At 37.6% G+C, this 23538-nt stretch overlaps 6 protein-coding genes across 7 annotated transcripts; 5 read left to right on the top strand and 1 right to left on the bottom strand.

Annotated features, from left to right (window-relative positions):
- The first annotated feature begins 723 nt into the window (after positions 1 to 723).
- LOC106297677 (uncharacterized protein At4g02000-like) lies at positions 724 to 1434 on the top strand. The gene has a single exon (XM_013733874.1). It carries the CDS (start codon positions 724 to 726, stop codon positions 1432 to 1434), a length of 711 nt encoding a protein of 236 aa, XP_013589328.1.
- Positions 1435 to 3283: 1849 nt separating this feature from the next.
- LOC106297676 lies at positions 3284 to 5692 on the top strand. The gene is made up of 4 exons (XM_013733873.1): positions 3284 to 3851; positions 4251 to 4429; positions 4480 to 4704; positions 4796 to 5692. Exons 1-4 carry the CDS (start codon positions 3284 to 3286, stop codon positions 5690 to 5692), a joined length of 1869 nt encoding a protein of 622 aa, XP_013589327.1.
- Positions 5693 to 6836: 1144 nt separating this feature from the next.
- Positions 6837 to 8928, top strand: LOC106300352 (serine/threonine protein phosphatase 2A 57 kDa regulatory subunit B' epsilon isoform-like). The gene is made up of 3 exons (XM_013736477.1): positions 6837 to 6968; positions 7077 to 8321; positions 8396 to 8928. Exons 2-3 carry the CDS (start codon positions 7158 to 7160, stop codon positions 8699 to 8701), a joined length of 1470 nt encoding a protein of 489 aa, XP_013591931.1. The 5' UTR covers positions 6837 to 6968; positions 7077 to 7157; the 3' UTR covers positions 8702 to 8928.
- A 3142-nt stretch (positions 8929 to 12070) lies between these two features.
- LOC106300351 (probable pectate lyase 13) lies at positions 12071 to 16059 on the bottom strand. Its single transcript, XM_013736476.1, has 4 exons — positions 15646 to 16059; positions 14662 to 15553; positions 13543 to 13751; positions 12071 to 12394 (listed from the first exon to the last, which is right to left on the bottom strand). Exons 1-4 carry the CDS (start codon positions 15789 to 15791, stop codon positions 12166 to 12168), a joined length of 1476 nt encoding a protein of 491 aa, XP_013591930.1. The 5' UTR covers positions 15792 to 16059; the 3' UTR covers positions 12071 to 12165.
- Positions 16060 to 17693: 1634 nt separating this feature from the next.
- On the top strand, positions 17694 to 18599 carry LOC106296624 (monothiol glutaredoxin-S14, chloroplastic-like). Its single transcript, XM_013732804.1, has one exon. The coding sequence runs from the start codon at positions 17761 to 17763 to the stop codon at positions 18304 to 18306; it is 546 nt and encodes a 181-aa protein (XP_013588258.1). The 5' UTR covers positions 17694 to 17760; the 3' UTR covers positions 18307 to 18599.
- Positions 18600 to 19512: 913 nt separating this feature from the next.
- LOC106301100 (chlorophyll a-b binding protein 6, chloroplastic) lies at positions 19513 to 21058 on the top strand. Of its 2 annotated transcripts, none has more exons than XM_013737421.1 (4): positions 19513 to 19793; positions 20216 to 20318; positions 20407 to 20553; positions 20621 to 20674. In XM_013737421.1, exons 1-4 carry the CDS (start codon positions 19603 to 19605, stop codon positions 20672 to 20674), a joined length of 495 nt encoding a protein of 164 aa, XP_013592875.1. In that variant the 5' UTR covers positions 19513 to 19602. The 2 variants fall into 2 exon arrangements, with proteins under 2 accessions (XP_013592875.1, XP_013592874.1); XM_013737420.1 differs by adding an exon at positions 20790 to 21058 and having other exon boundaries at positions 19517 to 19793; positions 20407 to 20695.
- Positions 21059 to 23538: the final 2480 nt, after the last annotated feature.

Below are 23538 nucleotides of genomic sequence, written 5' to 3'. Positions count from 1 at the left end.
GGTTCTATCGGATATCCATTTAGATTCGGGCTCGATTCGAATAATACCCATAACCCAAAATACCATAAAATAAGACTCATTTGGTATTTATATCGGGTTCGGATCGGTTTGGATTTATTTATATAGGATCGAATTCGGTTCGGGTTTTCGTTTTCGATTTATTTGACCAGCCCTGTATAGAGTAAAGCAACCTAGGTTTTATACTTGTTGCCTAGCTCTCTCTATTTGCGGCGGCGGCTGCTTTGGTTACGTTGTTTGGACTTATTTCAGAGCACTATGGATTGGGTTTTTGATCAAAAAAAAGGATTGGGCCTAATGAGAAATATTAACATTTTGTTCAAAAATAATATTAATCTTCATTTCGAGAATGAAATATCACTCCAAAACTATAAGCAAAACAAACTAAATATGAGTGACTTCTCTGTTGATGGAAGAAAAATGTTTCGAAAGTCTCTCTCAAAAGGCGATTTTCTTTCAGCCAATCAGAGGAGAGCAAACTTCCGGAAGGCATTATTCCTTGCCGGCAAAGAGATTTACTCGAATTTTTTCCCAAATATTTTTGGAAATCTCCAAAGATCTTATGGAAATTTCGATATTTTCCTAAAATCTTCATCCAAATATGGTGTTTATCTAGGGTTCTACTCTGAGCCGCCTCTATTTCTTTCACACCTCTGGATCTCATTGTGTTTTTCTAAACATCTAAAAGAGATCTTTCTACTTCTGATGGACGATAACTTGGCTGGAGTGATGCAAGGGATGTCGTTAGAAGATGATGTACCAATCGTTTTACCGGAGGATGATGATTATAGTGCAATCGAGCGTAACAGTCGAAGTCTCCTTGGCAGGCTGCTCAACCCACCATGCCAGAACATGGCAAGAATTCTCCGTACTATGCCGAAGATTTGGAGGGTATACGAACGGGTCCGTGGAATAGCTTTGACGAAAGAGAGTTTCCAGTCTATCTTCGAACTGGAATCGGATATACAAACTGTATTGAAACAAGGCTTTTGGACTTTCGGTGATTGGGGAATGGCGATGGAGAGATGGGTGGAACATCCACCGAGTAACTTTCTACAAACTGCGGCGGTGTGGATCAGAATCTCCAATATTCTGGCCAACTACCTCACCATTAAAACCATTGATGCGGTAGCAGGAGCCATCGGCTATGTGAAAGTGATTGAATGGGACCCGGAGAAACCCTTACTACAGGACTATGTGAGAGCCCAAGTTGTAATGGATCTTAGCCTTCCAGTTCGAGAGAAGAAGAGTGTAATATTACCAAAAGGAGGCGGTACTGCAGTGGTAGATGTAGATTACGAGAGAATCAGGAAGAAATACTTCCACTGCTTCAGATTATCACATGAGAAACAGGCTTGCCCACTGCTAAAAGGCAACCCTTCTGGAAGTGCTAAAGGAAAGGAGAAACATATATAATGCCGTTAATCTGCAAAGGCTGACACAACGTCAACACAACTCCACTCTGTCTCAGGACATAATGCCGTTGTTTGCTCCATCAATTCCCCCGGGTTTTGAACCGCCTGCAGGTCTGATAGCTCCAGAAGTGTTTGAACAGATGCAGTTATACATGAACTGTATTGATCCTGAAGAGAGGAGAATTAGAGAGCTCAGAATGAAGAAGGCGCTTGATGACTTATCAAAAGACTCAATTGCTCGAAGAAAAGGCCTAAGAATAGAAGAAGCCCCAGTCTTATCTAGTTGTCTTAATAAAGATAAGGGGTTAGTTTTTGATTTCAACAGAGCTAATGTTAATGTTGCTCTTGAAACTGGCGAGTCCTCTAGTCACACAGAAGTACAAAGAAGACGCACTAGCAACGAGAGTACCCTAGCGATTGAGATGGAGCAGGGACAGAGGTCAGTGTCAGAGATAAGGTTTAACAGAGCAAGATGAAGGTGACACATTTGGATTAACACCAGTTCCGAGTTTTGGAGGTTTTGAGATTGGCAGTGGCTTCTCAGCTCAGGCCGTGAAAAGTGGTGGGAATAGAGGCACGACGAGGAAAGCGTCCTCATGGACGCGTCGAGGAAAGCGTACTGCTCATGCTAGCTATAAGCCGATGTCAGAAAACGAAGCAGAGAGTTTACTGAAGAGGAAGGCAGATGAGGAAGTTGAAGTCTCGTCTAAAATGTCAAAGACAACTAGAGGTTTGATGGTTCACCAGAAACCATCCAATCCTCAATGACGACACTCAGTTGGAACTGTCGGGGTTTGGGGAGCATCCTAGGAGATGTGCTGTGAGCATCTTCCAGACTTCTTGTTTCTCCTAGAGACTAAAAACTCTAGTGATCACGTCGAAAGCTTTAAGAGATCATTGGGTTACGACCACATTTTCTTGGTGAATCCAGTGGGTCTCAGTGGTGGGTTGGCATTATTTTGGAGAAATTCACATGAGGTGGAGATTTTGTCAGCAAGTGACAGGATAATTGATGTTAGAGTGAAGCAGAGAGATCTACTCTACTTCATCTCTTTTGTATATGGAGATCCTGTTCGACACAAGCAACACATTGTATGGGATAACTTAAAGACTATAGGGTTGAACAGGAATGCAGGGTGGTGTCTGGTTGGAGATTTTAATGAAATGATGAACATCACAGAGAAAAGTGGTGGGCCGTTTCGAGAAGAATCATCTTTCTACCCGTTCAGTTCTATGGCAAGAGACTATAGGATTAAGGAAATTCCTGGCTCAGGAGACAAGCTATCATGGGCTGGGGTCAGAGAAGTAATGACCAATGGGGTGAAGGAGAACGTCTGGGTTCAGTGTAGACTCGACAGAGCCTTTGGTAACGCGGAATGGTTTCGCAGCCAACTGATGCTTCAGATCTACTCCGAGGCTTTTCCCAAGGGCAACATATCACATGAATGAGAGCCTGACCAAGACAGTTTCTGATGCAGAGATAAAGAGAGTAGTGAAAGCAATAAAGAGTGATAGTTCACTTGGGGCAGATGGTATGACAGGACACTTCTTCCAGACATTTTGGGAGGTCACTAGACCTCAGATCATAGCAGAGGTAAAGAGATTTTTTCGCGGAGGGAGCTATACCACAAGACTGGAACTACACTCAGCTCTGCTTACTACCAAAGAAACCGAACCCCTCTCTCATGACGGATTTACAGCCGATCAGTTTGTGTGCAGTCTCGTATAAGATTGTATCCAATATTTTATGCGCACGCTTGAAAGGCATTCTTCCCTCACTGGTGTCACCAACCCAAGGAGCTTTTGTAGCAGGTCGTCTGATATCTGATAACTTGCTGATAGCACATGAGATGGTACATGGTCTTAAAACCAATCCGAACTGCAAAGGAGACTACATTGCGATCAAAACGGACATGTCAAAGGCCTATGACCGAGTTGAATGGGATTTCTTGTTTCAGAGAATGGGTTTTGATAGTAAGTGGATTCAGTGGATTATGATGTGCATCCGTTCAGTCACCTACACAGTTCTCCTTAATGGTCAGGCTTATGAGAGGATCACACCGGAACAAGGCATAAGACAAGGCGATCCGTTGTCTCCATTCTTATTCATACTATGCGCAGAAGCACTAGTACAAGTGATGAATAGAGCGGAGCTAGAGGGGAACATTACTGGAATGAGACTAACGAAGAACTGCCCTTTTATACAACACTTACTGTTCACTGATGACAGTCTCTTTCTCTGTCAAGCGACAGTAAAAGAGTGTACCAGCTTTCTCCACTGTCTGAAGTTGTATGGCAAACCTTCAGGACAAGAGATCAACTTCCATAAATCGTCTATCACGTTTGGTGCTGACATCGACCCGGTAATGAAACGCCTTATAGCTGAGTTGTTGGAGATTGAGAATGAGGGTGGAGATGGTACTTACTAGGACTCCCGGAATGTTTCAGCGGCTCGAAACAGAAGCTACTAGCCTTTATAGGTGAGAAGCTTGGTAAAAGACTTAATGGATGGTATGCCAAAACACTTTCTCTTGGAGGAAAGGAGGTACTCCTAAAGTCAATTGCTATGGCTCTTCCTGTATACGCCATGTCTTGCTTCAGATTGACGAAACATCACTGCCAAAAAATCATGAGTGCAATTTTGGCTTTCTGGTGGAATGAATGCAGTGATAAGAAAAAGATCCACTGGGTGTCTTAGCCAAAGCTTTGTATGCCGAAGGAATTTGGTGGCTTAGGCTTCCGGGACATCGAAGATTTCAATCAAGCCTTGCTGGCTAAACAAGTTTGGAAGCTCCTAAACGAACCTTCTTGCGCAAGTCTACAGAGGTAGATACTACGCTAACAAGGATTTCTTGGAGTGCGGTAAGGGCTATAGGCCCTCATATGCCTGGAGAAGTATACTGTTTGGACGTGAGCTCCTTGTGAAGGGACTTATCAAGTCCATTGGTAACGGGAGAGCGACATCAATTTGGGGAGATAAGTGGATTATGGACGAGGTGCCCGACAGCCCTTTAATCGTCAAATGCTCATTGATGTCCTCCTGAAGGTTTCGTCGTTAGTTGACGACTCAGGAGCATGGAATAATGAGAAACTCATAGAGCTTTTCCCTCCTAATGAGGTTCACCGAATACATCAAATGTTACCAGGAGAAGTTGACGATTGTTATATGTGGGCTTATTCAATACATGAGGATTACACAGTCAAAACTGGTTATGAGATGAAAGTTAGAGCAAAGGCATCATTGATGGGGCCAGTGTCACAAGAGGATCAGGTGTGAAATGCTCTGAAGAAAAGAATATGGAAAATTCCTACATTACCCAAGTTTCGAATGATTCTGTGGAGAGTAGTGTCTGGTGCGCTAGCGGTTGCGGAACACCTTAACTCCAGAGGTCTCGGCGTGGATATTACTTGTAAACTGTGGAACAGAAACTATCAATCACGTCTTGTTTCAATGTCCAACAGCTACTCGTACATGGTCTAATGTAGGAATTGCTCTCCCTATTGCGTCCCTGCCACGCTCTCTTGAAGATAAATTGTCATTTGCCTTTGATATAATGGAGGATAAGAGCACACCGCAGACCTTATTAGTACGCGCTATTCCGTGGGTACTGTGGTTAATATGGAAGAACAGGAACTCTATTATGTATGCTGAGACACAGGTTTCTCAAGAGAAACTACTTCGAGACATGATGGAGGAAGTGGAACAATGGTATATGCTAAACACTGCTGCACCACGAGATACTGTGGAGAGACCCTGCCTGCAAAACTGTGATAGATGGTTACCACCGGAGGAGGGAGTGATCAAATGCAATATTCACGCTAACTGGAGGAGTACAGCCTTACATAGTGGGATAGCTTCGATAGCAAGAGATCAGGCTGGGAACGTGTCTCACCATGCAAGGGATGCAATCACTCATGCACCCAACCCAATGGTAGCGGAGATACGATATGTGATTTGGTCTCTGACGAGTCTAAGTGATATAGGAGTCACAAAAGTGATCATTGCATCAGATTACAACGAGGTGGTGGAAGCTATCAAAGCACCCCTCCAATGGCCTCGATACAGAGATTTACTGCAACAAGTGATGAAGTTAAAAGATAAGTTTGCAATGGTGGCTTTTGAAGGAGAGACAATTACAGCAAATGGGATTGTCCGTGATATAGCGAAAAGTGTGTTGAGAGATGGAAGATTTCAATCCTACTTAGCGTGGGGAGGCCCCTCCTGGCTTCATGACCGGCTAGCTCGAGAAAAGAATTGAAGCGACTCTTGACTATTATGTAGAGTGTTGTCTGCTTTCATTTTGAAATTTACTACCGTGTGGTAGAAGGCAGTGCCTTGGTGTGTTGTGATTTTTCATGATTAATATCATTCTAGACGTTCAAAAAAAAAAAATGAGTTTTTTTCTATTATGCGATATGAGAAAATGATTTCAAAATTCTGACATTCCATAATATTTTAATTCACAATTACAGTCAACTATTACTGGCAAAAAATTATTATCTATTACTTAATTCTGAATTTTAATATGCATATTTAAAATTCTTACGTTTTTAACTTGATTTTTTTTCATATTAATAATTCTTCTATTATATTTTATATTTTTTCAAGAGAAATTCCCTAGGATAGTCTTTTTTAAATTTTTGTTACAAAAATAGCTCTCAATAAAGAAAATGACCAAAATAAGTTTTATTAAAGTATAAAAATGTATTTTTCCCTAGGGTTAACTAATCTACAATTAGGGTTTAGAGTCAATGGATGGGGTTTTGAAGATAGAGTTTCAAATTTTAAAAAATAAAAAAAATTAATATTAAAATTTTCAAAATAAAAGAGTGCTATTTTGGTCTTTTTTCTTTTCTTGAAGGCTATCTTTGTGACAAAAACTTAAAAAAATGTTATTTGAGAGAATTGTCATTTTCTTAATCATCAAACATTTTTATAAGAGCAATTCTCTCAAATAAGACTTTTTAAAGTTTTTGTCACAAAAATAGCACTCAAAAAATAAAATGACCAAAATAGCACCTTTTTGTTTTGAAAATTTTAATTTTAATTTTTTATTTTTTAAAATTTAAAACCATATCCCCAAAACCTCACTCCTTAACTCTAAACCCTAAGTCTAGATTAGTTAACTTTTGGGTATAAATGTATATTTTTCCTTTAATAAAACTTATTTCGTTAATTTTCTTTCTTCGGGTCTATTTTATATAAGGGAATTTTTCTTTTTATAATGTTGCCAATAATCTATAAAATTACAATAATGTTGGATTAAATTTCTAATCTATACAATAATCTAGAATGTTAATTGACATTTAAAAAAAAACACAATGATTCACCAAAAAGCTAATATTGAAAAAAAAATTATTCTTTTTAAAAAATTGTTAAAATACATCTCCCTAAAACTGATCTCCTTCATCCTCGACATCATTTTCTGGTTACGCCTGAACAGTCTTCCACAATACGGTGTCGTCCTAATACTTCTCCATCTCCATCTCCCTCTCCGATCTCAGACATCTCCTCCTTTCATCATCGCTTCAAAGGTAAACCATTTATTCCACCAATGCACTCTGGTTTACAGTTCTTGATGAAACAAACAAGAAACAGAACCAATCTTATCTAATATCACGACCAATCTTGTTTCCCTGTAGGGTTCTGATTAATCATTCCGACAAGAAAAAAAGCAAAAAAAAAGACAAAGATTGCATCTTTGTAATAAAAGAGATCCGAAAATGTTGAACAAGATCATGAAACTGGGCGGGAAGAAATTCAACAAATCAGATCAAGACAACACCTCCGGCGTCAACACCGTCGTCCGCAGCAGCCGCCCCACAACCGCTGCCGCGCCTCCATCATCAACCGGCGAATCACAATCCGCGGCTCCGTCGCCTTCGCAGACACCAAACCACCCAATGTTCACAGCACCACCTTCCCTCGAAGTGCTTCCACTGCTAAAAGACGTCTCTTCCTCGGATCGTCCTCTCCTCTTCATGAAGAAGGCTCACATGTGTTCTTGCCAATGCGACTTCTCAGACTCACTGATCATGCCGCGCGAGAAAGAGATCAAGAGGCAGACGCTTCTCGAGCTCGTCGACTTCCTCCACTCCTCCTCAGGTAAAGTGAACGAGACAATGCAGAGCGAGCTCATAAGAATGGTCTCGGCGAACATGTTCAGGTGTCTCCCGCCTGCGCATTACGAGAACACCGGAGCTCCTCCTGAAGGTAACGATCCCGAAGAGGAGGAGCCTTATCTTGAGCCATGGTGGCCTCATCTGCAGCTTGTTTACGAGCTTCTCTTGCGTTACGTTGTGTCTTCTGAGATAGAGCCCAAGACTGCTAAGAAGTTCATCAACCACACCTTTGTCTCGAGGCTGCTCGATCTGTTCGACTCCGAGGATCCTAGGGAGAGGGAGTACTTGAAAACTGTCCTTCACAGGATCTACGGGAAGTTCATATTCCACCGTCCGTTCATCAGGTGCTCCATTTACAACATCTTCTACAAGTACTTGTATGAGACTGAGAGGTGTGTTGGAATCGGAGAGTTGCTGGAGATTCTTGGGAGTGTGATCAATGGGTTTACAGTACCGATGAGAGAGGAGCACGTACTGTATCTTGTGAAAGCTATTTTGCCGCTGCACAAGTCTAAAGGCATCTCAATTTTCCACCAGCAGTTGTCGTATTGCGTGGTGCAGTTTGTGGAGAAAGATTACAAGTTGGCTGATACTGTGATCCGTGGGCTGTTGAAGTACTGGCCTCTTACGAATTGTAATAAGGAGGTTCTGTTCTTGGGAGAGCTTGAAGAGGTTTTGGATGTTACAGAGCCTTCAGAGTTTCAGCATTGTGTTGTTCCTCTTTTTAGACAGATTGGGAAGTGTCTTAACAGCGCAAACTTCCAGGTTCGTTTTTCTCAAACCTTTGTTGTATGTTTTGTCCTTTTGGTAGTGATGTGTGTTGATTAAGAGAGGTGTAGGTTGCAGAGAGAGCTCTTTTCTTGTGGAACAATGAGCATATCGTAGGGCTGATAGCTGAGAACAAAGATGTGATCTTTCCGATAATCTTTGAAGCGTTGGAGAGGAACATGAAAGGGCATTGGAACCAAGCGGTGCATGGTTTGTCTGAGAATGTTAGGAGAATGTTTATGGAGATGGACACTGAGTTGTTTGAAGAGTGTGAGAAGCAACATGCGGAGAATGAAGCTAAGGCTTCTGAGTTGTTGGAACAAAGAGAGATGACATGGAAGAGACTTGAAGAGGCTGCTTCTTTAGCTGCAAACTGAAAGGACCATTTGATGATGAGTTTTAGCTACTCTTCTTCCTTGAGTTTTGTTTTAGAAACTCTCTAATAATTTGTTTGTTCTTTGATTCTTTTAGTTTTGTTCTCTTGTAAATGGCGCCAGGAATATGAATCCACATGTCGCTGATCAGATTATGTCATAGAAGATAAGTTTAGTGCTGTTTATTTCAGCTTCTGCAAAACTTGGTAGCAATTATGTTTATTTAACTACTCTTAGATCAATGTTTTAAAGGCATTGGACGATGAACCAATACTACATACCATAATATGATAGTTCCGTCCTGTTAAAAAGAGTGAAAACCAACATATCCTAGAAGATTTGAGCCATGTTTCACAGCGTGACCATTTGTAACTGTACTCGGAACCAAAAAAAAAAAAATCCGTCTGATCCGATCTAGTAGTATCCCAACCCAACCTGATCCGACCCAAACCGAATAGGTATTTGAGCAAAATCTAAAGATTCAAAAAAAAAAAAAACAAACTCAAATATATGAATTAATATGTATTTAAAATCTAAATCTATACCTTTTTTTTTTACAACAAACATTTACAAACTCATATTGACTATGTAAACCAAATTGGTAACTCCGCATCCATGTGAACGATGAAAGACGGTTGTTTCCTAGCACTGCGTGCTAAGCTATCCGTCCGTAGATTCTCCATTCGGGTTACATGAACGATGTCTGAGTTGAGGAAACTTCTTTTTAAAAGCTTTATGTCTTCCAGGTACCTTCCAAATGCTGGCCATTCTTCTGCTTCCGAAACCATCTTCATCAATTGAGAACAATCCGTTGCAAACGTAACTTGAAACTGTCTTAAATTCTTCATATATTCTATTGCCCAAATTAATGCCACCTCCGAATGTAGAGGTGAAAGACATGCCCTTACATTCATGGCCCCTAGTAAACCATCAAAACCCGGTAAAGTGCTATACCAGACTTGTCTACTTGCCTTGAAAATAAGTCTTTGCCTTTCCATGAACCACTTATGAAGCACCATCGTCATGAAGTCGGTACTGTGGGTCTGTTCTGTGTCTGATGCTCCCTCGTTTAATCTTTTACTACATGTGCCTCAGCCCAAAGTGTTAATTTCAATTCTGCTATTTTCAGTGTGTCCGTTGGATCAATATCCAGATTGCAAAACACTTTGTTATTCCGACCTTTCCATATATATCATAATATCCATGCAAATTGGGGGTCATCCATCTTTGGATTGACTCTCAAAAATAGATAATCCATGTTGGCGAAAAAAAAAACTAATGGGAAAAATCTAAATATATACTATTAAAGCAGAATTTCTACTAGGATTTTGTCCTTCGTTTTTCAAGTTATTTACATTTTTATACCATTGTCATTTTTTATTATTTTAAATAAATTTCGGCCACAATAAATACAACCAATCAGATTTTTTTATAATTAATCAAATATTTTAAAGATACTTTAGGATCCACTATATATGGAAGGGTCATCCATCTTTGGATTGACTCTCAAAAATAGATAATCCATGTTGGCGAAAAAAAAAACTAATGGGAAAAATCTAAATATATACTATTAAAGCAGAATTTCTACTAGGATTTTGTCCTTCGTTTTTCAAGTTATTTACATTTTTATACCATTGTCATTTTTTATTATTTTAAATAAATTTCGGCCACAATAAATACAACCAAACAGATTTTTTTATAATTAATCAAATATTTTAAAGATACTTTAGGATCCACTATATATGGAAAATAACAATACTAACTATATTTTGAAACAACATATCTAGAAAGTTACGATTAAATGTGATGCATGTGTTTTCCTAAAACTGAGTACCCTATTTTTACTGGTTTCACCAAACACTTTATTAACAAACCATAACACACAAAAAAATTACCCAATGGCTGTTAATATGTTGGTCAGCTATTCCATAATCTCAATTGATACCAGCTTTTACATGATTAAGGGTTGAGTATTAGATTTAGGGACTTCTAAAACATATAATAATTTTTTTAATAACAAATAAATTATGTAAAAGTTACTACATAATAAAATTTATATTATTAAACTATTAAAAACTAATTTATATGAGTATAAGTATGCAACTTTTTATATTATGTATTTATGTCTAACACATATGAATCTACAAACAACACAATTGTAAATAAGATTAGATTATCTTATATAAAAAATATTTAATCTTATAATTAACAAATATTTATAAAAAATTTAAAAGGAACAAATTTCGCGCTTTTAAAGCGTGGGTCAAAATCTAGTAAGTAACTTAAAACTCAATCATGACTATTAAAACTCAATCATGACTACGCAACAGCTCGAGTTTTTAATTATCGAATGTTGTTTAGTGTTAAGAAAGAGTTTAGTTGCATAACATTTATTTTATATGATTTAATTAACAATTTTACTATTTTTGTGTAATTTAACTTGCTAATAATTTGGTTCATACTATAATCAGTTTAATTTTTTTTATAATTAGTCTAAAGCATTTATCAGCAGATAATATATATTTTAACATTTTCATAAGTATTTATGTTATTATATTCATTTTCAATATATCTTCAGATAATAATACATGTATAAGATATTATTTAATTTAACTTTTAGTTATTTCAACTTTTTCATTATGATTTTTTAATAAAGCCTCAGTAGTATATGTATTAAATATTATTTATATATATTTTATTTTTTTTATTTATTTTGATGTCAATTTATTGTACTTTATTTATATACAGTATTTAATTTAGTATGAAAGTTAATTTAAAATTTTTATTTATGAAAATATAAATAAATTATTGTGTTGTTTGAAAATATAGATAGTAGTATACTATTGTTTCCATAATTATTTTATAATCGAGTGTGTATTTAATTTAAAATCCTACAAAAGATAGTTGTCCAAGAGAATGTTTTCTATTTTAATAAAAGAGATTTCATATTTATTTTGATATAATATCTAAAAATATTAGAATTTGAAGTGTTATTAATTGAATCTGAAATGAATTTGAAACTTTGAATCCAAAATAGATCTCATACAGAATTACAAAAATTATCCGACCCAAACATATATAAACTCCGAATGGGACATATGAGGTTTAACTCGAGAACCCTATCCAAACCCAAACGCCTGGGTCTAACATTCAGCAAAGCAATACACACTTTATTTCCGCACAGCACTTTTTAAGGTCAGTGTGGTGAAAGGAGAAAAGGTATTGGACACTATAAGATAGTGGTGTAAGAGAAAGATGAAAAGGTTAGTTAACAACTTGATGAAACGCTGCATTTGATTTGATGAGACTGAGTTTTCTTTAAAATTGCCTTCGCATTCCTATTTTGGTTTTGTAATCTTGTGAACCCAAACGAATAAAATAAAATAAAATAATAATGAGCCACCCATGTTACACCAAAAGAACCAATCAATTGGACGGTCCGAATCCTATTAAGTTATCCTTGTGGTCTACCACAATAATAGAGTTGATGTCGACAAAACACAAATCATTAACAAAAGCAACAACAATAACGTTAAACGTGGTCGAGGCGGTGCATTGTTTCCGAATATCATCCCGAAGAAATTGTTGTCACCATTGCTGCTGCTTCCTCTTGACGTACCACCTATAGCGCCCGTCCCTCCATCGCCGCCGCCTCCATAACCAGAATAAGAATCGCCGCTCTGACCTTGATCATCCCTGCTCACCCCAAAAATCATTAGAAGATGTTTTGCCTAAAATCGACCATGTTATGATAAAAAAAAGTCAAATGATGCATAATGCGATTTAAAAGGTATAATGGATCCATTAAAAGTGGAATCATCTTTTTCTTCTTAAGGGTCCCATCTCTCTCAACTACATTTCCATGATAATTACATCATAACACCCAAAAATTTCTTGACTTTTTGCGTATTATAAAAGGACTATTAAAATGTAGATGCATCACCAATCATACATATCTTAATTAAAATTTTAAAATACGACAGACATTTTCCTAAATTGACAAAAAACTTAGAAAGAGTATAGTCTAAAAATAATTCAGACACTAGTCAAGTTGGTCGGTTCTCCAGGCAGACGATCACGTGCATCGTCTACTTAAGTTCTGGAATACTTTCAAATATCTAACGTCTGAAATGATATTCACTTTAATTTTCCAAAACTATTGAGATGGCTAAATTCTTTATAATTAAATCCAAATAATTTTTTATCTTTATAAATAATCAAGATGATTTTTTATTTCTTGATTGACTCGATATAATTTTAATAAACTGACTTTTCCAAAAGATCACAAACACACTCGACCTACAAAAATCTTTAGAGCATGATTATTTATAACATACATACTAGACTCTAAAAGAAAGAACTAAACTAAACACACAACAACAACAACAAAAGAATAAAAAAAATACAGGTTCTTTAGTTCCTTAACTAGATGAAGTTAGCAAATCATGCCCTAATCAGGCGGTTTCACAGCTAATCTAATTATAGTAACATTAAACATGGACATGAATGATCATGCACTTAACAATGTTTGTTATTTTCTAGTACTCCCTTTGTATCCGAAAGTAAAATTTTATAGAGTGTGCACGTTTATTAAAAACTTAATAAATGTTTATAATTTTTTTTTTACTTTATTATATATTTTTCATCAATATCAATAAAATTTAATCAATTCAAATATTTTTAATTAATGTTTTCAAAAGTATAAAAAAATTTATCTTAACAATATAAATATAGAAAATCTATATTTATGGAACATATAAAAAATCTAAAAAATCTTATTCTAAGGAAAAGAGAGTATTTTTTAGAGACCAAGCAAAAACAAAATCATAAAAGTGAAAAAGTACCTGGGACCGCCGAAAACGCCAGCGTTTTGAGTGAGCTGGTCTACGAGAGCCGCAGCTTTAGGCTCAACACTCGAAGCTTTAGAGTACAGTGTGCTCACTCCTTCACCAGACGCCACAAAGAAAGCTCCGTTCTCCATCAAATCTCCTTCTGTTCTCCAGTTCCAATTCGCCCATTCACCATCGTCTGTCGAATCCACTCGCTTCGTCACCTGCTTCAACCAAAAAGGACACTCACAAATCACAATCAGCTATCTGTGGTCCACGCGCCACCGTGGAGCGTGGTATTAAAAAGAGTAATGAAGAAGAAGAAGAAAAGTGTGTGGACAGAGAGAAGCAGCCCACATGGCTGTCATACACTAATATTATACACATACCATCACTGTCTCACTGCTCCTACTCTCCTAGACCCAATGCTTATAAAAATAAGATTCTTTTCATTCTTTTACCGTCTATACAATGGCACAATGCTGTTTCATTACATAAAATTTAAAATATTGAAAGTATAAGATATTTTCATATACTTTTCTCACCTAGTAGAAAGATTAACAACTGTCCATGTGAAAGATGAACTGGATTCAAAGGACCATCTTTACTAGCCAAAATGGACCAATGAGAACTCCTCATTACTCAATTGCAAAAAGAAAAGTTAACTGGTAACAAGATCCTCCTAAAATCTCTCCATAAAACTAACTAAAACCCTAAAATGTTCAGAAACAATTAATCAAAAGCTACTCAAAACAATAAAAAAAGGAAAGATCTTTTTGTTTGGTAAAATAAAAGGAAAGATCTTTCTTTATGGTAATACAAAAACTTGTAATCAAAATCAAAGTCTATAGTAGAATTAAAATAGCCTAAAATCTCAAGCAAAGCTACTCAAAATAACTAAAAAGGGAAAGATCTTTGGATATGAGCAATCCAAAACTTGTAATCAAAATCAAAGTCTAGTAAAATAGCCTACAATCTCTATAACTAAAACCCTTAAAAACAATCTCTATAACTAAAACCCTTAAAATTTCTGAAACAATTAAAGCAAAAGCTACTCAAAATGACCAAAAAAGGAAAGATCTTTTAGATATGGGCATCTTTAAAAACTTGTAAAAAATCAAAACCAAGGTTTACCTCTTTGGCGCTAGGATCAGAAGGAGCAGAGTAACGATTCCCTTGACTGTTAATAGTGGGATTACCACTACCACCAATAGCATACATCTTCCACGAAGTAAAATCATTATTCACGACATGAATATACCCTCTCCGACACCTCGGCATCCTCTGAACAAGCCCTTGTCCGAAATGATTAAACGCAATCGTCACCTGCATCCCCGTATCCAGCACGTACTTATCATCATGACCCAACAGCATCACCTCATCGTGATGAGTGAAGTAGTTGTTCGATATCGTTATCGCCGTCGAGCCCAACACCACATCGATAAGCCCATCGGTACAATGATTCAAGGAGCAATGGTCGACCCAGATCTTCTGAGATCCGAAGATAGAGATCCCGTCGCCGTCAGATCTACCTCTCCTCCCGACTTTCGTGGGCGAAGCGGCGACGACGGCTCCTCCGGAAGGTTTACAGTCGTAGATGTGGATGTTGTGGATGATGACGTGTTGCACGTACTGGATGGTTAAGCAGCCGTTGCCGGTGATGTGGACGGCGGCTCCACGGCCGTCGATGGTCTTGTAGCTGTTGATGATGAGTTCTTGCTTTAAGCGGATGAACATGCTGGAGGAGAAGACTATCCAGAGGGGCTCTTCTTGGATGACGGCGTAGCGGAGTGTGCCCGGAGTTGGGTTCGCCGGGTTGTTGTCGGAAGAGTCTGTGACGACGTAGATCCGACCGTTTTTGCCGCCGAGGGTGCCGGAGCCAAAGCCGATCGAGCAGTCGGCGAGTCTTTGACGGTTGGAGGACCAGTCGGAGGAGTCGCAGCGCCAGCAGTCGTCGATTGGGTTTCCGGTACCGCAAGTGGAGGAGGAGGTGAGTTGTCTCCGTGAGAGGGATGCATTGATTGTACTGTGGGAAATGGAGGATGAAGAAGTGAGTTTTGTTTATTTTCGAGGAAAATGTGGAGATTAGAGAGAGAGAGAAAGGATTTTTTCTTTTACCTTGTGACGTGGAGAGCGACGGAGTCAGGAGAAGGGTGTTGGTGAGGGAGAGTGAGATTTAGAGGTTTTGTAGCTTCGATAAGTGTGAAAAAGAAGAGGCAGAGGAGGAGAATGGAAATGGAAATGGAGAAGTGAGGAGGAGGCATCGTTAATGGCGGGTTGTGAGGTTGCAGAGTAGTAGCTGGTGTGTGTTGAAAAGTGTCAAAAGAAGAATGTTGGTTGAGGAGTGTGAGGAAGGAGAAGCAGAGAGGGATTTGGAATCCACATGAGAGAGAGAGAGAGCTCTGAGGAAGAAAGTGAAGAAGAAGATGTTCTCTCTCCTCTCTTTTTTCTCTTGCTTCTGCTCTCTGCTGGAGACAGTGGATAATGGGTCTTCGCTTGACCTTTTATTCTGTTTCGAGTTTTGAGCTTTCACTTTGTAACTAAGCCTGTACTCATATTGTGCCTATGGGCTTTAGTGGTTTATTATATAAATACCCTTCGCATTATGTAATTTAGATCAGTGTTCGGGGTGTTAAAAAAAAGAAAAGAGAAAAGATCAGTGCCCGGTTTGGTTCGGTTCAGCAAACTCACACCAATCGGTTCAACAAACATCAACTAAATAATTTTTTTTTGTCAACATTTTCATTTATAAGCCCAATGGGAAATGAATTACAAGCAGGCCAAACCTAAGATACATTTTTATTATCCCAGAACGAAAACCAAAACAATAAGATAAGGCTCGTTGCATATAGCGTCACCGGAACTCTGCAGGACCCAACGTCGGACTCCATTCCCGTTTCGTTTGAACTGCTTATATGCTCTTTCTTCTTGTCGCCATCAATTCTTCCCGAGATCTTCATCTCTTGCTAGATATCGGTTCCAAGAGAAGCTTCATAGAAGAATGAGTACAGAGCCTTGTCGGAATGTTTGCCAATGGAAGCTCCGTCTCATCTGGATATGTGTCGCAGTCCTCCTATCTTATACACACCTCAAACCTTGATCTTCAAAGAGACTCCACTTGATATTAGCGAAGATTGATTCCTCTACGGCATCAAGGACCAAGCTTTTCTAACACAGAGATATTAACCATTTAGAATCGATCGGAATAGAAAGGAAAACAAAGAAAGTAGAGCTCTGGTTCAAACACCGATCAAAGATCGAGATTTTATTGTTTCAAACCAAATCTGAAACAAAGATCTTAAAGAACAAAGCTGGTTTGGTTTGAAATATCACAACAAAATTCGTCAAAACGAAAGTGAAATTCGCCTAGCGAAAAAGGGATTCAATCGAATCTCTTTTTCGAAATTTTTACAACAAAAGAAATTTTTTTCAATAAGGATCTCATCTTCTCCATGAACGATAGAGGTGCGAGAACGGAGAAGAGGAGAGAGAATCCTTTTTCAGTTTTATTCCTTTGTTAGTACCATCAACTAAATAAACTTAATGAAAAACTCGACTATAGTCCTTAGCTACAGTCTACAACCGAATATTATCCAAATGATTTTTGCATTTCACAGAATTAGCCTAATAAATCGAGATAAAATATATTGGTTTAAATTACACATAATAAAATATGAGAAATTTTCTAGGGTAACTTTTTTTAGTTTATTTTCACAAAAAAAGCTTTCAAAAAAAAAAGACCAAAAAAAAGTTTTATTTAAAGATAAAAATACATTTTTATTTTAGAGTTAACTAATATAAATTTATTGTTTATAGTTAGAGGTTGAGGGTGAAGTTTCGAGGATAGTGTTACGGATTTCAAAAAAATAAAAAGTGTCTATAGTCATTTTCCTTTTTGATAACTCGAGTTCCGAACATAATCTGAAAAAAGGTTCCAAACAGAATCAAAATATAATTCGGTTCAATTAGATATCATTTCTATAAGATTGAAAAATATAATATAAACCGGAAAAAACCGAAGCTTTTCTTGGTGCTCTCTTGGTGAGTTGTGTCCTCTGTCACGGAGTGCGGTTAGACTTTTGAGCCATCACTTACCCAAGCCCGTACTTATTTTACACCTACAGGCTTAGTTATGTTTGGAAACAAGTTTTATCATATCCCCCTCTCGCGTTACGTATGCGTGGCTAATAAATCTTTACTCTCTTCAATTTCCACAATTCCAAATCCGGAAAAATGGCTCTCCGATCTGTCAAAACGCCGCCGTTTGTAACTCCAACCGCCGTCGTGTCCTCCTCAATTATCAACAAACCACAGTCTTTCAGATTCGTCTCCAAACCGTCGGCATCACTCGCCGTCCACAACCTCCACCAACCGATCTCCATCATCCGTTCGAATCTCATACCCAAACTCAAGCCAGCTTCTTCCGCCGCGAAATTCCGGTGCTCGGCGTCGGCGCTCACGCCGCAGCTTAGAGATACGCTGGAGAAGCTGGTGAATTCGGAGAAAGTTGTGTTATTCATGAAAGGAACGAGAGATTTCCCGATGTGCGGATTCTCGAACACGGTGGTGCAGATCCTGAAGAATCTGAACGTCCCTTTCGAAGACGTGAACATTCTTGAGAACGAGATGCTGAGGCAAGGGCTGAAAGAGTACTCCAATTGGCCGACGTTTCCTCAGCTCTACATCGGCGGCGAGTTCTTCGGTGGTTGTGACATCACTCTCGAGGCGTTTCAGAGTGGTGAGTTGCAGGAAGTTGTTGAAAGAGCTATTTGTTCTTGAAGCTGAACGATACTTTGTATTGGTTTGGTTATTGATGCTTTGATTTGGGTTTTGTAATGATGTTATTGATGGTTATCTCTTATGTCCTGAACCAGAGGCTTCTTGATGTCTCATTGTTTATGTCTGTCTAGTAACTTCATAGACACTGTATGATGGAACCACTATGTGCATTAAACTCTTTAGTCGTTACATTACAAAAGTCTTCTTGATGTCTAAGAGTTCATGGTTGGTGGTAACGTAAGAGACATATTGTATGATGGAAGTCTTGAGTGAGTCTCCTTGTTGATTTGATCCTTTTTATGTGTTCTTTTATTTTCTTTCATTCTTATGGTCTGCATTTTTGTGTTGTTGTGATGTTACAAAAGATTCAATCTGTGAAGATTCCAGTAACTTCCTGAGTAGTATTATATTATACCTTTTTTATCTTACTAGAGGAGAGTCATGGGTTGTGTGTGCTCATTCTTGAAGATGGGTGTGAAATGAGAAACCAAGTTTAAGAGAGGTAGTTCCAAGGATTCTTACCAAATTCACTAGTATCTCAATTTCCTGAAAGGTTGGTTGCTTGCTGGTATGTGCTTTGAAACAAATGATCAGGCTAGCTCTTCACAATCACTCTACTTTAGTGCATGGCATAGAGAAACGATGGTCAGGTCATATGCACAACCACTCTACTTTAGTGATGGTCATGTGCACAATGATCCTTAGGTAACAATGATCAATCTAATCTCATTCAAAATCCCTCAATCTAATCTCATTCAAAATCCCTCAATCTAATCTCATTCAAAATAATCTAATCTCATTCAAAATATCTAATCTCATTCAAAATCCCTCCTTGATGTTGCTTGCGTTGACCTTTTCAAAAGTCTACACTTTCCGGTATGTTAACTCCAATTTTTTTAAAAAAATCTGTGTGGTTAGAAAAGATATTCTAAACCAGTTGGTGAATGCTGGGTAGTAAGGGAAGACCATGATTTTTCTTGGCGCTCTAATTTTTTTCAACCTTTGCAATGGATAAATGGCAAAAAGGTAATCACGTGGATTCGGTCTGTGTCTGAACCACACAGAGCAGATAGAGATATCTACGAGAGACAGAACATGAGATAGAGAATCCACGTGGCCCAATGAAAAAGCCACGCGGGCTCTCTCTACCCAATCACAATCTGAGTTTAGATTCGCTTCTTACAGAACCTTACTTATACGATCACTCTTCCACGCTGACAACATCCAAAACACCTCTCGTTCACATCTTTCTTCTTTGTGGTAAACAGAAAGGGAGTTAGAGAGAGAGAGACAACAATGGCGTCGAACTCGCTCATGAGCTGCGGCATCGCCGCCGTCTACCCTTCTCTTCTTTCTTCTTCAAAGTCTAAATTCGTCTCCGCCGGAGTTCCACTCCCCAACGCCGGGAACGTTGGCCGTATCAGAATGGCTGCTCACTGGATGCCCGGCGAGCCAAGACCAGCTTACCTCGACGGTTCTGCTCCTGGGTACGCAAATCACATCTCTCAACTCTGTTAGATGTGTGTCAAAAGAAAATGAAATCATTTTTGATGATTATATATTGGCTTTGATTGCATCATTAGAAGGCTGTTTAAAGCTTCAGTCTTTAAGTTACCGTAGCTTCACGTTCGGAAATTAGTCTCCTTTACTCTGTTTCCTGCGCACTACGAAACCCTTTATATGTGTCTCTAGAGAGAGAAATGATTGAAACCCTTTAGATCTCTCAACTCAGTGAGATGATCATATTTGGGTTTTGACTGAAACATTCGTACTACGAAACCTTTTAGATGTGTGTCTAGAGAGAGAAATGATTGAAACCCTTTTTGATGACATAAGGCTCTGACTTTAAGATTGGTGGCAGTTTTGATAAGTTTCACTTTTTGAGCTAACGGGTTACAAATATGTGCAGGGACTTTGGGTTTGACCCACTTGGACTTGGAGAGGTTCCAGAGAACCTTGAGAGGTACAAAGAATCAGAGCTCATCCACTGTAGATGGGCTATGCTGGCTGTTGTGAGTCTCAACATTTACTCAATATCCAACCTTTTAGTCTTTTTTCTTGAAAGTTTTGATCTAATGGAAAATGGTTTTATGATTGTAGCCAGGGATTTTGGTACCAGAGGCTTTGGGATATGGAAACTGGGTTAAGGCACAAGAATGGGCAGCAGTACCTGGAGGACAAGCCACTTACTTGGGGAACCCAGTCCCTTGGGGTACTTTGCCCACAATCTTGGCTATAGAGTTCTTAGCTATTGCATTTGTTGAGCACCAGAGGAGTATGGAGAAGGACCCTGAGAAAAAGAAGTACCCGGGAGGTGCATTTGACCCTCTCGGATACTCCAAAGACCCAAAGAAGTTCGAGGAGTTGAAAGTTAAAGAGATCAAGAACGGTAAACAAACACGCACACACATCTTGCCTTTCTTGATCATTTTTAGTAAAATGTATAATCTAATGTTATGTGTTGTTTTTGTTGGGTGTGTCAGGGCGGCTTGCACTGTTGGCGTTTGTAGGCTTCTGTGTGCAACAATCGGCCTACCCAGGCACTGGACCATTGGAGAACTTGGCTACTCACTTGGCCGATCCATGGCACAAAAACATTGGCGATATTGTTATCCCTTTCAACTGATGACTTGTAAAAAAAGATAGTAATATATCCTATGAGCTTTGTGTGTATCAAAACTCTTTGTTATGAAAGACACATTGTGAAACCTGTGTTTTGTTGAATTCTATGTGATTAAAACCTTTTGAATCAGTTTAGGAACTCAAATGTGGTTGTGGTATTAACTAGTAATATCAGATTCCTGATGCTTCTTTTGAAACGAAGTTTGCATCATTAAGATCCTTGGAACGGACTGAAAGGAAGCATTGAGGTCGGTTATCTACATCATATAAAAGTCGTCAGACTTTGAGATACAGTAGTCAATCACATATTATCAACTCCATGCTAGAAGAAAATTGTAGTTGTTGTTAGTCTATGAGTTTTCTTTATACCTGACATGATGAATACACTATTTCTGTTTTACCAATTTAGATCTAGAAGAACCACACAAGAGCTATATTTTACCTAATCTATATTTTAGTTTAAGTTTTTAATATTTTGATGTTGACTGCTTGTAAAACAAGGTACTCTATGGTCTTTGCTTTGTTATATACCAACCAAAACAATACGATCTAGTTTCATAGAACAAAGAAATAGAAAGTTAAAAACAAGGAAATGAAAATTGAATTATATGTTTAAATAACAGAAAAAAAAAATTATATTACAACATGTGACAAAATTTCATTCTCTTCCTATACAGTTGATCTTTCCTAATCACATACACGTAGGATTGTGAAAGAAAGTTCTGCCACATTATTTGTTTTATCGTATACCCGTGGGGCTTGCTTCAATTTTCTCTCATTGACCCAACCCAACATAGATCTACTAGATTATAGTTGATATAAATTCATTGTTACTCATTTAACCGACAAAGTAAACAATTAAATTAATTTATTTTCTATTTTGGTTATTATTTTTATTTAGTTTAATGATATAATGGAATAAAACATGAGTTTACTGTATTTGTATTTATAGAATAATTTGTTTATTTTTTGTTTATCATTCTATTTTTAACTTAAAAAAATTATTGAAGCATAATTCAATTCTATTATAAAGTTATTCTATTTTAAAGTAAAAAATAGAAGAAATCATTAGAAATAGTGCTAAGAAGACAAAAATTCACCCCAATTCTTCAAACAACTCCAGAAAAAGGGTGTGTTCACAGCTATTTCCTTCCCAACGTAAAGCTTTTCCTAAAGACATTATAGTTGCAGGCAATCATATAAAGAACAAGAAACACCAAAGCTAAAAATAGCCAACCGAAATAACCAAATCTTTTAGCTAAAAGACCGATCCTTTCTCGACCAGGGGTCTACATACACTCGTTTCTTTATCTCTATGTTGTTGCCTCTCTTCAGGAGCTTCCATGGAACCTTGTGACGTCTTCGATACTAGAGATTTTGATCTATTTGAAATCCTTGGTTACAGATCTCACGTATATATCTGTCTGCTTCAAGAAGTGTTCTTGGTGATAAAGACATAACTTTTGCACCTTGATCCGAAGAGAAGAAGCAAAACACATGTCTTTTTTTTTTTTTTTTTTTTGCAAAGACCTGACTGAGAGAAAAAATGGGTTAGTTGAGATTTGTAATGAGGTTTAAGAAAAAAATGGTAACCCAATAATCCGTTTTTGGCTCAGATCTCAACGCCGATCGTGTACTCAATTCTTGGCTCAGATATAGACGGAAAAAGGAAAATAGAGTGAACATTAAAGAAAGTCAGATTGAGTTACAGAGAGAAGATAGTGACAATGATTTCTGAAAATTTACTATTTAAAAAAGAAGATGACCGAATCAGATTGGTCTTAGAGCATCTTAAAACAAACGCTCTATAACTTCAAATATGAAATTTTTTGCTTTCAAAAAAAGAACTTCAAAAATGAAATTTGAAGTTTTGAAAAATGAAACTCTATATTTGAAACTTCACTACTCAAAAAGTTTCATATTTTTATTTGCATTTTTTTTTTGAGAAAATTGGAAAAAAAGACACTTTGAACTTGGGTTTATCACACTAAGATTTGTAGAAGATTTTTTTGGAAAATAGAATTTTTGTTCCTCTAAATACCAAACTACCCTTAATTTACCAATTAAGTAGAATTAAAATATATATTAAAATTTTCGTAATAATTTTTAAATGAGTAAATATTAAAAGTTTAAATAAAAATAAGAAAACTTTTAAAAAAATAACAAAAGGGAAACTTTTACCCCGATACCCTAATTTCGTTTTCTCCTCCTCTTCTCCGCCGTAGAAAAAAGCCCCTTCCATGGCGATTTAGGGTTCAACGGAGAGAATCCTTACTCTTCGTCGGAGTTTCATCTACCGGTAGTTTCGAATCTTGCTTTTGTCATCTTCCTCTTCGATTTCACTGACGATACAACGAAATCCAAGTGTTCTTCCTCTTCGTCGGACGGGTCAAATCGAATTACGACGTGTTCTTCCATTTTCGTCTCAGTTCTTCACACAAGGTATTCAATTAGTTCTATTGATTCTCATCTAAAACGAAATCGAGTTGTTCTTCCCTTTTACATAGATTTTTTTAAATCGATTTGTCATATTTCTTAAGGTAAATTCGATTTACGGGTTGATTAAACATCTTATACATCACGATTAACTGTTTGCATGTTAATATTTTA

This window comes from Brassica oleracea, chromosome C6 (assembly GCF_000695525.1).
Source record: "Brassica oleracea var. oleracea cultivar TO1000 chromosome C6, BOL, whole genome shotgun sequence".
NCBI classification, from domain to species: Eukaryota; Viridiplantae; Streptophyta; class Magnoliopsida; order Brassicales; family Brassicaceae; genus Brassica; species Brassica oleracea.
Note: the sequence above shows the minus strand (reverse complement) of the source record. Positions and strands in the feature narration are given on the sequence as shown.